The 13,358-nt window shown below is 33.7% G+C and overlaps 2 protein-coding genes across 2 annotated transcripts; one reads left to right on the top strand and one right to left on the bottom strand.

Moving 5' to 3' along the window:
- Positions 1–1,456: 1,456 nt before the first annotated feature.
- Positions 1,457–9,744, top strand: LOC139856120 (probable glutamyl endopeptidase, chloroplastic). The gene is made up of 14 exons (XM_071845356.1): positions 1,457–1,827; positions 2,620–2,827; positions 2,937–3,047; positions 3,150–3,195; positions 3,278–3,390; positions 3,853–4,356; positions 4,479–4,607; positions 4,853–5,149; positions 7,463–7,921; positions 8,213–8,278; positions 8,372–8,432; positions 8,540–8,689; positions 8,798–9,234; positions 9,411–9,744. Coding segments are annotated over exons 1-14 (2,862 nt in total). The 5' UTR covers positions 1,457–1,547; the 3' UTR covers positions 9,412–9,744.
- A 409-nt stretch (positions 9,745–10,153) lies between these two features.
- Positions 10,154–12,810, bottom strand: LOC139855843 (heat shock cognate 70 kDa protein-like). Its single transcript, XM_071845087.1, has 2 exons — positions 12,537–12,810; positions 10,154–11,971 (listed from the first exon to the last, which is right to left on the bottom strand). The coding sequence occupies exons 1-2, from the start codon at positions 12,769–12,771 to the stop codon at positions 10,335–10,337; spliced, it is 1,872 nt and encodes a 623-aa protein (XP_071701188.1). The 5' UTR covers positions 12,772–12,810; the 3' UTR covers positions 10,154–10,334.
- Positions 12,811–13,358: the final 548 nt, after the last annotated feature.

The following is a 13,358-nucleotide window of genomic DNA, read 5'->3' as shown; positions in this document are numbered from 1 at the left end:
GTTACTTGCAATAATTTTATAAACCATTTTATAAAATATAACATAACATAATTATTTAAACCTATAAATAATTAAATCCACATCATATATAAATTATCCAAATAATTTATCTCAAGTGATTATTATTTAGAAAATAGATTTTTCTAAAGTTCAAGTGTCGCGTATTTATTTAACAATCCAACCGTTAAAATAAATACATATAAAGTGTTGGTAAGCTTGTTATTGAGTATGACCCGACTTGGATCATAACACATTAGCCACATTAATTTAATATGTCTCTCGGGCATACGAAATACCTTCAGAAAGACCAACTTGCCCCCATTTAAAACCCCTTTAAAAATGGGTTCAAAACACAGCTCAGACACAGGAACATCGTTCCTGCATATCGAACGTCGTTCCTAATTAAGAACGTCGTTCCTTTTTGTGACAACGTCGTTCCTGAAACGGCCTCTAACTCGTTATGTTCACTATTAACCAATTCCCTTGATCACAACGTCGTTCCTGGTTTTGGAACGTTGTTCCTTCATTTAGAACGTCGTTCCTAAATTTGGAACGTCGTTCCTTTAACAGAAACTAGGGTTCTACAACAGATTGAAACCCTAATATCTTCAATCACCAACAACGACAGAGAGATCAAAATCGGTTGGTTGAAGGTGAGCATGTATAGGGAATATAAAATACAGAGATAGGGGTTGTAAGGGAGTAACGACAATGGAGGTAAAATAGCGCAAGCCATCGCCATCCACGAAGGTGAAATCGTGAGGAAGAAGTAATGGCGGTGGGATGTTATCATCTAGAATCGCTGTTCTGTTTGAGTACAAATATTTTTTTTTTTTTTATATATAAGCGTAGCAAATGTCGTTTAAGGGTTTTTTGTGAAGAAAACAACTAAATTACAGGTAGCTAATAGTATACGGAGTATAGGGTAACAAAAGTATAATTAAAAAAATGTATTTCTTAGAATTTTAAGGATTGCTTTTAGAGCTACGATTATAAATTTCTTACTCGTAATATTCATATAGTTTTATGGAGGGTATATATAATTATAATTATTATGATTATGATTATTATTAAGGGGATAATTCTCACACACACTTTTTTGATTCTCACACACCTATTTTAACCTTTTACTCTTCTAATAATACTCAATTAGTGTGTGAGGATCAAAAAAGTGTGTGTGAGAATCATCCCCCTTATTATTATTATTATTATTATTATTATTATTATTATTATTATTATTATTATTATTATTATTATTATTATTATTATTATAATATTAGTGTTATTTTAAATATATACTCTCCCATTCATAAATATCTTCTTTTATCGGGTTGACATCGGGTGAGTAGCAACAGACTATGATTAAAAAAAAACAGGTACCGAAACACAATCACGAATCAACAACTATTTATATCACACTCTCTACTAGTACACTATTGCAATTTCAATTCAACACTCAAAAAAATTATAAAATTCGCAAATCGGATTACGTCATCAGATTGGAAGTTACGTCAATCAAAGAGAGAGAGATTCGATCGGTGATAAGAATGCGATTACATAAAGTCTATCACCGTTTCTCTCTTTTTTCTCCAACTAATTCTCCCCAATTTTTCCTTCCTCCTCCTCCAAACCTTTTCACTCCTTATTCTCCCCCTATTCTTCACTCAAAACGCTGTCGTATCTCATCTTCTTCAAAATTTTCAAATAATCCGTTTAATCAATCCATGTCGTCTTCACGATTACACAATCTCGTTCCTGTTTCCGCAATCGCAACCGAAGATGCTGCTGGAACTAATGGCTCTTCACTCTCACTTGAAGATGATGACGGTATAACTTTCATATATTTCAATCTAATATGAAATTGATTTTTGTTCAACTTTTAATTATCAACTATTGACTATTGATTCTTTATTTGTGTGATATGAAGTTGTACTTTCATTATAACCACTCCCTAACTTCCTAAGGGCTGCAATTACAATAATTCTAAATTAAATAAAGAAAATTAGTACTAGAAAGGAATATATACACTTAATTTTTTGTTTATTTTTTTTCCTTTTTCTTTTCACATACATATGTTTAATACGAGTAATGTAATTAGATTTAACACATAACTCAAAATTATATATTTATATTATTTCTCAGTCTAAGGTTAAAAAAGTACTGTAGTATAAGTTAAGTTTAGAGTTAACATCTATTGTTAGTTTAATAAAGTCTTATTATTACCAACGGATCTTCGGTCCAGCGGTACCGCGGTTACACTTGTGTACTCGCAGGGCTAGAGGTCTCGGGTTCGAACCTCGTCACCCGCTCTAGGAATTGAAATATATTCCTTGAAGGTGGCCCAAAGGGAAGGTTTTACCGACCCGCTCCGGGACTAACGTCCGGCCCGCCTGCCCCTCGGGATGGTTTAAGGGTCGGATCCTCAGAGTGTGGTTCGGGTTTCCTGCCCGAAAGCGCGTGTGTGTGTGCAAATGATGAGTGTCGTTGAAATAAATGATACGCTGATGCAAGCTTGCCTTTCAAAAAATAAAAATAAAGTCTTATTATTCGCGATATTGTATATAGAGTTTGTAATGGACTAACAGTCTGGTAATTATTTTGAATGTGGTTTGTGACCAGGATTAAACGGTGGATATCGACTTCCACCATCCGAGATTAGAGATATTGTTGATGCACCTCCACTTCCAGCTTTATCGTTTTCTCCACTGAGAGATAAGATTTTGTTTTTAAAGCGAAGAGCTTTACCTCCATTGTCCGAGTTGGCAAAACCAGAGGAAAAACTTGGAGGTGTTCGTATTGATGCGAAAGCGAATACACGTAGTAGGATGTGAGTGATGAGGGTTTTCATTTATGGATTCTGTAATACAAGTCACTTTTTAATACTTTGAAGTTTTTGATGTATTATTGAATGAGTAAATATTGTTTTTTGTTTGTAGGTCATTTTATACTGGTATTGGGATCCATGAGTTAAAGGATGATGGTACATTAGGCCCCGAAAAATTGATACATGGCTTTCCTGAAGGTTCTAAACTCAATTTTGTTACCTGGTAACCTTCATATTTTATTCTTGTTCTAGTTTATTATATTATGCTACTGTGGTGTGCTATTTCACCTGTTCTGATTTAATTTCATTGTTTCTTATTAAAAAGGTCAACTGATGGAAAGCATTTGGCGTTCAGCATTCGGCAAGACCAGGTAATACTGATACTATTTATTCTCTCTGTTTCGAGTTAAAGTTTTGTATGGTAATTTTTAATCGTATGAAGAATGAACTGAGCAGGATGATGATGGTGATAGTAAGCTTAGAGTATGGGTTGCAGATGTGGAGACGGGAAAAGCTAGGCCCTTGTTTCAGTCACCAGATGTGTTTCTCAATGCAGTTTTCGATAAGTATGGACCATTTTCTGTAAAGGTGGCAAAATGAGCTAGTCAGACGGGTTGGGTAAAAGATTAAAACGGGTAGTTTCTGGTGCGAGTTAAAACAGGCTGAATTGGGCTGACCTGCAAACATTTTTTTAACCTATCTTTATGATAGGCGTAACTAGTTAATATGCTTAATATTATCACAAAAACTGCTTTTTAAAATAAAATTGTCAACTTTTGTCAAGTCCAATACATTTTGACTGGCTTCTATATGTATAACATTTAGCCCATTTCCTTTCAATCGAATTTTTCGTTCTTTAATTCATTTGACTCGTCAGAGTTCGAACATAACATAAACATCCAGATATGTGTGGTTGAACAATACTCCTATTAATGGGTGGAATTTTTCGCCTCATCTTCATTGAAATTAATCAATTGAAAGTTGGTTCATCTTGTTTGGTAATAATCCATCTTTCTTTTGACTTGCAGTTATGTGTGGGTGAATAGTTCGACTCTTTTAGTTAGTACAATCCCGGCATCTCGAGGAAGCCCACCAAAGAAACCGTTAGTCCCCTCTGGTCCAAAAATCCAAACGAACGAGCAGAAAAGCATCGTTCAAGCTCGAACGTACCAAGATCTACTTAAAGATGAATACGATGAAGATTTATTTGAATATTATGCCACCTCACAGCTTGTTTTGGTCTCTTTGGATGGTACTGTAAAGTTATTTGGCGAGCCGGCAATATATACATCGCTAGATCCGTCTCCTGATGATAAATATGTTTTACTTAGTTCAATTCATAGACCATTTTCTTTTACCGTTCCATGTGGAAGATTCCCAAAAAAGATTGATTTGTGGTCAGCTGAGGGAAAGTTTTTGAAGACACTTTGTGATTTACCTGTTGCTGAGGATATTCCCATTGCGTTTAATAGTGTTCGAAAAGGCATGCGATCATTAAACTGGCGAGCGGATAAGCCTTCGACTCTCTACTGGTATGTTTACTTCAAGACTTTGTTTAAAATAAGTATATTTTGTGTAAGTGGGTTTGGGTATATAGTTCTTTGTTAACGGGCCGGGTCAAATGGTATCCTTATAAATAGTTGTTTGATTAAAGGGTGGAGACACAAGACGGGGGTGATGCCAAAGTTGAAGTTTCACCTCGTGATATAGTCTACACACAATCTGCTGATGCTCCTGAAGGTGAAGAGCCAACAATATTTTATAAGCTTGATCTTCGTTATGGGTAAGTACTTTATCACATATGGACACATTTAACTGATGTTACAATTAAGTTAGGGCTTATTTGACAGAACATTTGAAATTGATTAGATGATTATTTCGTTTCAGAGTCACTAGTAATCAGTTTTTATTGTTTGGCACAAATGAATCTTATTTTGATTCTTTGATTATTCAGGCATTCATTAAATAATAAGAATAATTTATGAATCAATGCCACGTGCACTAAATTTTACTCTTCAATGTTTGCAGAGGAATTAGCTGGGGTGATGATTCACTTGCACTAATATATGAATCATGGTACAAAACACGACGTGTAAGAACCTGGTTGGTCTCCCCAGGGTCCAACGAGACTTCGCGTTTATTATTTGATCGATCCTCTGAAGATGTCTACTCTGACCCTGGTTCTCCTATGTTGCGGAGAACTCCTGTTGGGACTTATGTTATTGCCAAGTTTAAAAAGGAAGATAAACAAGGCACATACCTTTTACTAAATGGAAATGGTGCTACACCAGAAGGAAACATACCTTTCCTAGATCTGTTTGACATGTAAGTCCTAAATTATACTATAAATTGGAAGATTGGCATGTCAGACTGTACAAAGCGTCATGTCTGGTTGAAACGGGTATTGATGATACTTGTCGAAACGAATTGGGTTGGGCTGATTGAACTGCAAACACTTTCTTTGTCCTTTTCTATACTTTAAACGTATATACATTAACTATGACTACCAAAATAACAAAAATCAGTGTTGTAGAACTCGAAAGTAATCGGTCAAACTCATATAAACTTGGTCAAACTTGGTCAAAAGTTGGCCAAAACGCGGGATTACTCGGAAAATGGTTGAAACTCGGGAAAATCGGTCAAAATTGGTCAAAGTCAAACTGAGTCACCATCCAAGTACTCGCCGAGTTGCCGAGTACTCTCTAAAATGTCCCGACCGAGTACTCCCCGAGATTTTTGCATCCTTGATAAAAATGCAATAAATAATACTTATGTAATAGTAATAGTAATAGTAATAGTAATAGTAATAGTAATAGTAATAGTAATAGTAATAGTAATAGTAATAGTAATAGTAATAGTAATAGTAATAGTAATAGTAATAGTAATAGTAATAGTAATAGTAATAGTAATAGTAATAGTAATAGTAATAGTAATAGTAATAGTAATAGTAATAGTAATAGTAATAGTAATAGTAATAGTAATAGTAATAGTAATAGTAATAGTAATAGTAATAGTAATAGTAATAGTAATAGTAATAGTAATAGTAATAGTAATAGTAATAGTAATAGTAATAGTAATAGTAATAGTAATAGTAATAGTAATAGTAATAGTAATAGTAATAGTAATAGTAATAGTAATAGTAATAGTAATAGTAATAGTAATAGTAATAGTAATAGTAATAGTAATAGTAATAGTAATAGTAATAGTAATAGTAATAGTAATAGTAATAGTAATAGTAATAGTAATAGTAATAGTAATAGTAATAGTAATAGTAATAGTAATAGTAATAGTAATAGTAATAGTAATAGTAATAGTAATAGTAATAGTAATAGTAATAGTAATAGTAATAGTAATAGTAATAGTAATAGTAATAGTAATAGTAATAGTAATAGTAATAGTAATAGTAATAGTAATAGTAATAGTAATAGTAATAGTAATAGTAATAGTAATAGTAATAGTAATAGTAATAGTAATAGTAATAGTAATAGTAATAGTAATAGTAATAGTAATAGTAATAGTAATAGTAATAGTAATAGTAATAGTAATAGTAATAGTAATAGTAATAGTAATAGTAATAGTAATAGTAATAGTAATAGTAATAGTAATAGTAATAGTAATAGTAATAGTAATAGTAATAGTAATAGTAATAGTAATAGTAATAGTAATAGTAAGGGGCGGAGCTAGTAGGGTGGCAGAGGGATAGAGGGATGCTCAGCCACCCCCAATGTTAATTTTTTATCTGTTATATGTTGGTATTTTCATGGAAAATTTTCAAGATACAATTTTAAGTTAGGGTTTGATGAAAACCAGTTGCAGGTATAAATTGGGGGAGACAATCATTTTCTTAAAATACAATTTAAGTCCCTCAACTATTGTATTATACCCTATTGTAACCTTCAAAGTTGTGTCAATTAATATTCTATCATAAATATGTAAAGTAACATAATTTTGCTGAACTAATCTAAATTAAACTCTTCATATTTTAGCATGTGAACTTTTAATAATCAATAAAGATGGTTTAAGTGGAGAACAACTTTTTATTAGTCTAACTTAACATAGTTACTAATTTACTATATGAGCTTAACACTTATTGAACTTGTAATGGACAATTATTATATTGAAAGAAAAGAAATACTATAAATCACGTATTCGAGTCTCATTTATTAATTAAGTGTATCGGGTATTGCAAATGATTGTTAATAAATCGATTTTATATAAGTAGGAATTACTTTAAATTTAACAAGAAATATATATTTTTTTAATATGTAAAAACACATATAGCGGAATTATATATCGTTGTTGTATTGACCTGTAGAGAGTAAGCCCCCCTTAACTGTAATTCCTGGCTCCGCCCCTGGTAATAGTAATAGTAATAGTAATAGTAATAGTAATAGTAATAGTAATAGTAATAGTAATAGTAATAGTAATAGTAATAGTAATAGTAATAGTAACAGTAACAGTAACAGTAACAGTAACAGTAACAGTAACAGTAACAGTAACAGTAACAGTAACAGTAACAGTAACAGTAACAGTAACAGTAACAGTAACAGTAACAGTAACAGTAACAGTAACAGTAACAGTAACAGTAACAGTAACAGTAACAGTAACAGTAGAATTATCTGACACAACTCATTTCAGAGAAACGGGCGATAAGGAAAGAATATGGCAGAGTGACAAGGAGAAGTATTACGAGAGTGTTGTGGCGTTGATGTCTGACCAAACTGAGGGAGACTTGCATGTGAATGATTTAAAGGTTTTAACGTCCAAAGAATCGAAGACTGAAAACACTCAATATTTCATTCAGAAATGGCCCGAAAAGAAAGCGTGTCAAGTTACAAACTTCCCACATCCATACCCTCAGTTGGCCTCGTTACAGAAAGAAATGGTGCGATACAAGAGACGAGATGGGGTTCAACTTACTGCAACTTTATATCTACCACCCGGTTATGATCCCTCACGAGATGGCCCGTTACCTTGTTTGGTTTGGTCGTATCCCGGGGAGTTTAAAAACAAAGAAGCAGCTGGACAAGTTCGTGGTTCTCCTAATGAGTTTGCAGGCATAGGTCCAACGTCACCACTGCTTTGGTTGGCAAGAAGGTAACCCTAGATTATTTCTTAATAATATAATATTGCATAGGCTCTATTTGATTGGATGAAATGGAATGGAATGATAAAGAAACGAAATGACGAGGTTATGTAATATTGCATAGGCTCTATTCGTTAAAATAGAAGGAATTGCATTCTATTACTATATCGTAATCACTACATTTTCCATTTTGTCAGAATGACTCATTCCATTTTATTCATCGCTACATTTTCCATTTTGATACTTGGTATCCCGTTGTATTTAATCACCTCACTTATACCTTTTTTATTAATTTTTTGCAGGTACGCTATATTATCGGGACCAACAATTCCCATCATTGGCGAGGGCAAGGAAGAAGCAAATGATAGGTAATCTTTGGTAGATGATTTTTAAATTTTTGTAATAATGACTATTTCTCACAGTTTTGCAATACGAAGATGTAAATTAATTATTGTCACCAGTTATGTTGAGCAACTTGTTGGGAGTGCTGAGGCTGCAGTGGAGGAAGTCATCCGCCGTGGGGTAATTTTGTCTTTTTATGATCCTATTTGAAATTCAGTGGATCAATTTTTTTGCAACACATTTAAATGATGATGATGATGATATGATATGTCTTGTATATTGTGAAGGTGGCCCACCCAGACAAGATTGCTATCGGGGGACATTCTTATGGGGCATTCATGACTGCAAATCTCTTGGCACATGCCCCTCATCTTTTCTGTTGTGGAATTGCTCGTTCAGGAGCTTATAATAGAACACTTACACCTTTTGGATTTCAGGTGAGATTTTGATTTTAGACAGAAAACCGGCTAGAAGAAAAATGTAATTAATTTTTGTTAACGTTTTTTTTTTTTTTTTTTTTTAATGGGATCATTTTTGGTGACTAGAATGAGGATAGAACACTCTGGGAGGCGACTGATACTTATATCAAGATGAGTCCTTTCATGGCTGCCAATAAGATCAAGAAGCCCATCTTACTTATCCATGGAGAAGAAGACAATAACTCAGGGACGTTAACCATGCAGTCGGATCGTTTCTTTAATGCTTTAAAAGGCCATGGGGCCCTTTCTCGCCTAGTCATCCTACCGTTTGAGAGCCACGGTTATTCGTCACGTGAGAGCATAATGCATGTCCTATGGGAAACTGATAGGTGGCTACAGAAATTTTGTGTTTCCAATTCTTCAGAAGATGCACCCAAAATTGATGAAACCGAAGGAACCGCAGGTACCGAAGACAAAGCGGTTGCCTCTGGTGGCGGTGCGGTTGCGGAATTCGAAGATCCTGGATTTGATGGTCTTCATTTTAACTCAAGATCATCACTTTGGTAATTTCTATCTTTTGTCATTATTATGCGCAAGATTATGTGTATGCAATTTTATACCTTTCACTATTGTATTGTATGCAATCTACATTTGAAACCTTTCATAGTAAGCGTATATCTTGAATTAGGAGTAGATTATGTTTTAACTGATACTGTTTTTGAATGTCTACATATCTCAGATATATGTGATTTGGAGCGACAATTGGATACATGTTTATTGAAGAAATATGTTGGTTGAAATACAAATGTGCCACGGCTCAGCTTCTGTGAAAACATAATTGGCTGATGATGTACAATTTAAGATGATGGGCTACTTTTATCGTTTATGTAGTCTTGAAATGATAACAAACTTGTATGGGAATTGAAAACGGGTTGTGTAATTCTTTATCGAATTGTAATTCATTTGGGAAATATGTTATATTGTTAGCTTCAAGTTATGAAGCTAATAAGCTATTTACCTGATATTTACAAGTTTATTTGGATGATATTGGACTAATTTTCTACTTTGTGCTTTGTAGTTTCACTTGCCTTGAACACTAATTATGTACTCTGCGTACTAAATAGAGGGTGAAGCAAATAAATAAATTATATCAATAATTTGATTATTGGTATGTGTTTCGGAGCAAAGCCTTGAACTTAATTCATTGGTTGCACAAAATAATATGAGTACAAATTCTATTCTATAAAAATATAATTGAGAAATTGTAATTTGGTACTAACATAAAAAAATACTAGGCAAAGCGAAACTACTCGTGAGTAGCTCGAGTTTGGCACGTTAAAACTCACTTCAAGCCAAACCTAAACGAGCTCGAGTTCAAGCGTGGTTAATGGTTAAAGGCTCGTTTAATAAGTGAGCTCGTCAATATGCTCGGTCACCACACTTTAGAAACAAAGCTAGTTGCTTTTAATATAATTACCACAATATAGTATGCAGCTTTGAGCTTACAACTTAATAAGTTTTATTTAGGAGTAACTTCGAAAATAAAGTCAGCTACCAACCACTCCAAGTCCCAACTACTAAAATTATACTCCGTAGTATAAATATGGTTACGCTTTTTCCTCTAACCTTTCCTTGTTCGTTTAAATCACCATAAGTTAAAGCTTTAAATCAGTAGTTTGAAAACAAACTCAAGGTGAACCTTTTTGAATTGAAGCTCAGACAAAGGTGCATCATGGTTGTCCTTAAGCCACTTGGTTGTATCAACAATCACTTTCTCCATATCCTTCAACATCTCAGCAGACACCTTCTTCTTCTTCTTAACCTTGTTCTCTTCAATCTTATTCCTTAATTCATACAAGCAATCTTCTAATTCATTACGCGCATTCACTTTCTTCTTAAATTCAATATCCTCATATTTGTACTCCTCAGCCTCTTTTATCATCTTCTCAATCTTATCATTAGAGAGCCTTCTTTGTTCACTGTTAATTGTAATTTTCTCCATCTTACCAGTAGCTTCGATCCCAGCAGTAACAATAAGAATACCATTAGCATCTATCTGAAAGTATACCTTACCTTTAGAGACTCCTTTAGGAGCAGGTGGTATTCCATCAAGTTTAAACTTGCCCAAAAAATGGTTATCTGTAGATTTACATCTTTCGCCTTGATATATGTCGATACTTGCGGAATCTTGGTTGTCAACAGTTGTCGTGAAATTCATAGCATTACTCGTAGGAATTGGTGTGTTTCGTGGAATCACAATACTCATTTTTGTTCCTAGTGTATTTAAACCGAGTGATAAAGGAGTTACATCTGATAACACCACATTTTGAACACTTTTATCACTCGTACCGCTTAACTTTGCAGCCATTACGGTTGCACCATACGCAACCGCTTCATCAGGGTTCTCAGTTTTGCATAACTGCTTACCATAAAAAAAGTCCTGCAACATTTGTTGGACTTTCGGTATCCTAGTTGACCCACCAACGAGAATTATCTCATCTACACACGACTTCTTCATTTTTACATCGCTTAAACAATTCTCAACAGTCTCGATGCACTTTTTAAAGAAGCTATTGTTCAGCTCTTCAAATTTCGCTCGAGTGAATCTCAAAGAAAAATCAACCCCCTCATGTAAGCATTCCAAATCGATTGACGTTTGAGTAGTAGACGAAAGAATCCTTTTAGCTTTCTCACAAGCAAATCTCAACCTCCCCAAAGCTCTTTCGTTCCCGGTTAAATCCAATTTTGATTTCCTTTCAAATTCCTTAACACAATGTTCCACCATTAGATTATCGAAATCCTGACCTCCTAAATGAGTGTCACCAGCAACACCTTTCACCTCGAATATGTCGCCTTTCTCAACGGTCATTACGGAAACATCAAAAGTACCACCGCCCAAATCAAACACAACCACATTTATCTTCCCACTAATAGCTGATTTATTATTTAGACCATAAGCAATTGCAGCTGCCGTAGGCTCATTGATCATACGAACAATGTTTAAGCCAGCAATAGTGCCTGCATCTTTTGTAGCTTGACGCTGTGAATCGTTAAAATATGCGGGGACAGTTACAACAGCATTTTTTACATCAAATCCAAGATAAGTCTCAGCACATTCTTTCATTTTTGCAAGAATCATTGATGAAATTTCTTCAGCCAAAAATTCCTTCTGTTTACCTTTGTATGAGATGAAAATCGTTGGTGTGTCGCCTAACCCTTCTGTAACCTTAAAAGGCCACAACTTTAAGTCTTCCTGCACCTGGGGATCGCTGAAACTCCTTCCAATTAACCTCTTTGCATCTATAAAAAGTAACCATAAACATCGACTATATCATAAGTAAATAGCTTATGGAATTGAAGCTACTTTTGCTAATACTTAACTAACTGTAACTAACTAACTATGATCTGTAGGTCTAAATTAACAATGTTTAATAGGGTTGTAAATAAGCCTAACAAACACGATTATTGTAAGAAAAATTAAAGTTGACTTGTTAAGATGCTAAATGTTAAATTATCATAAAAAACGTAAACAAAACTAAACCAAGTAACAAACATACCAATTCACTCACAAACAGAGGCAAAGTTCAAATTAAAGATTAAGATCTTTATATAAAATATTTACTATTTTGTGCTTTAGTTGATCAAAACATTAAACTTCAAATCTTGTTCATGTTTATCAATGATTAGTAGCATATCATATTCCATGGTTTACAAGTTATTTTTTGTTAATTATACAGCTGACAGTTTCTAATAATAATCAGACCATAAAACCTATTTTTAATGATTGATCAAATATTATATATATAAGCTAAAAACATAAAACCAAAAATTAATTAATTATGGTATGAGATGGAATAGTGATTACCAAATACAGTGTTAGCAGAGTTGATAAGAGATTGGTTTTTAGCGGCATCACCAACAAAACGTTGAGAATCAGTGAAAGCAACACAAGACGGTGTTGTTTTGTTGCCTTGATCATTAGGTATGATCTCAATGCAGCCATCTTTCCATGCACCAACACATGAATACGTTGTTCCGAGATCAATCCCAATCGCTGAAACGACATCGTTTCCACTTTCTTTCGCCATTACTTTACTCATTTCAATAAAATTCGTTAGGGGTTGTTTTCACTTTTAACTGTAATTGTTGAGTATATATGGAGAGAGAGGGGTAGAAAACGGTGTATAGAATAAATACATGGTTGATGGTTTACAAAGAAGAAACGTATCATTTGGCATTTTTTTTACACTAGTTACCATAAATGATACAGACACAGTTGCTTTAGCAATTGACGTGTTATTTGGTTCTTGTTTCGTTTTTGGCTTCCATATTAAGGAGCACTGATAAAGTGTAAAAAAGAAGATCATTCGTTTTTTTCACATGGTGGGGCCCAATGAAAGAATAAGATGATGTGGTTTCCTTGTGTAAAATTACAGTTGTTACGTTTTTAATTCATTTCAAGAACATTTGAGTTCTCTTTTTGGTTCATTTTTTTTTTTTTTTACTTTATCATGCTCCTTAACATGGAAGCCAAACAAGAACCAAGAATCAAATAACACGTCAATTGCTAGAGCAACTATGTCTATCAATTATGGTAACTAGTGTTAAAAAAAGAAGAAGATACGTTTTTTTCACATGGTGAGGCCAATGAAAGAATAAGATGATGTGGTTTCCTTGTGTTTTACAG

This window comes from Rutidosis leptorrhynchoides, chromosome 6 (genome assembly GCF_046630445.1).
Source record: "Rutidosis leptorrhynchoides isolate AG116_Rl617_1_P2 chromosome 6, CSIRO_AGI_Rlap_v1, whole genome shotgun sequence".
In the NCBI taxonomy this organism is placed as follows: domain Eukaryota; kingdom Viridiplantae; phylum Streptophyta; class Magnoliopsida; order Asterales; family Asteraceae; genus Rutidosis; species Rutidosis leptorrhynchoides.
This window is presented reverse-complemented; position numbering and strand designations above follow the sequence as displayed.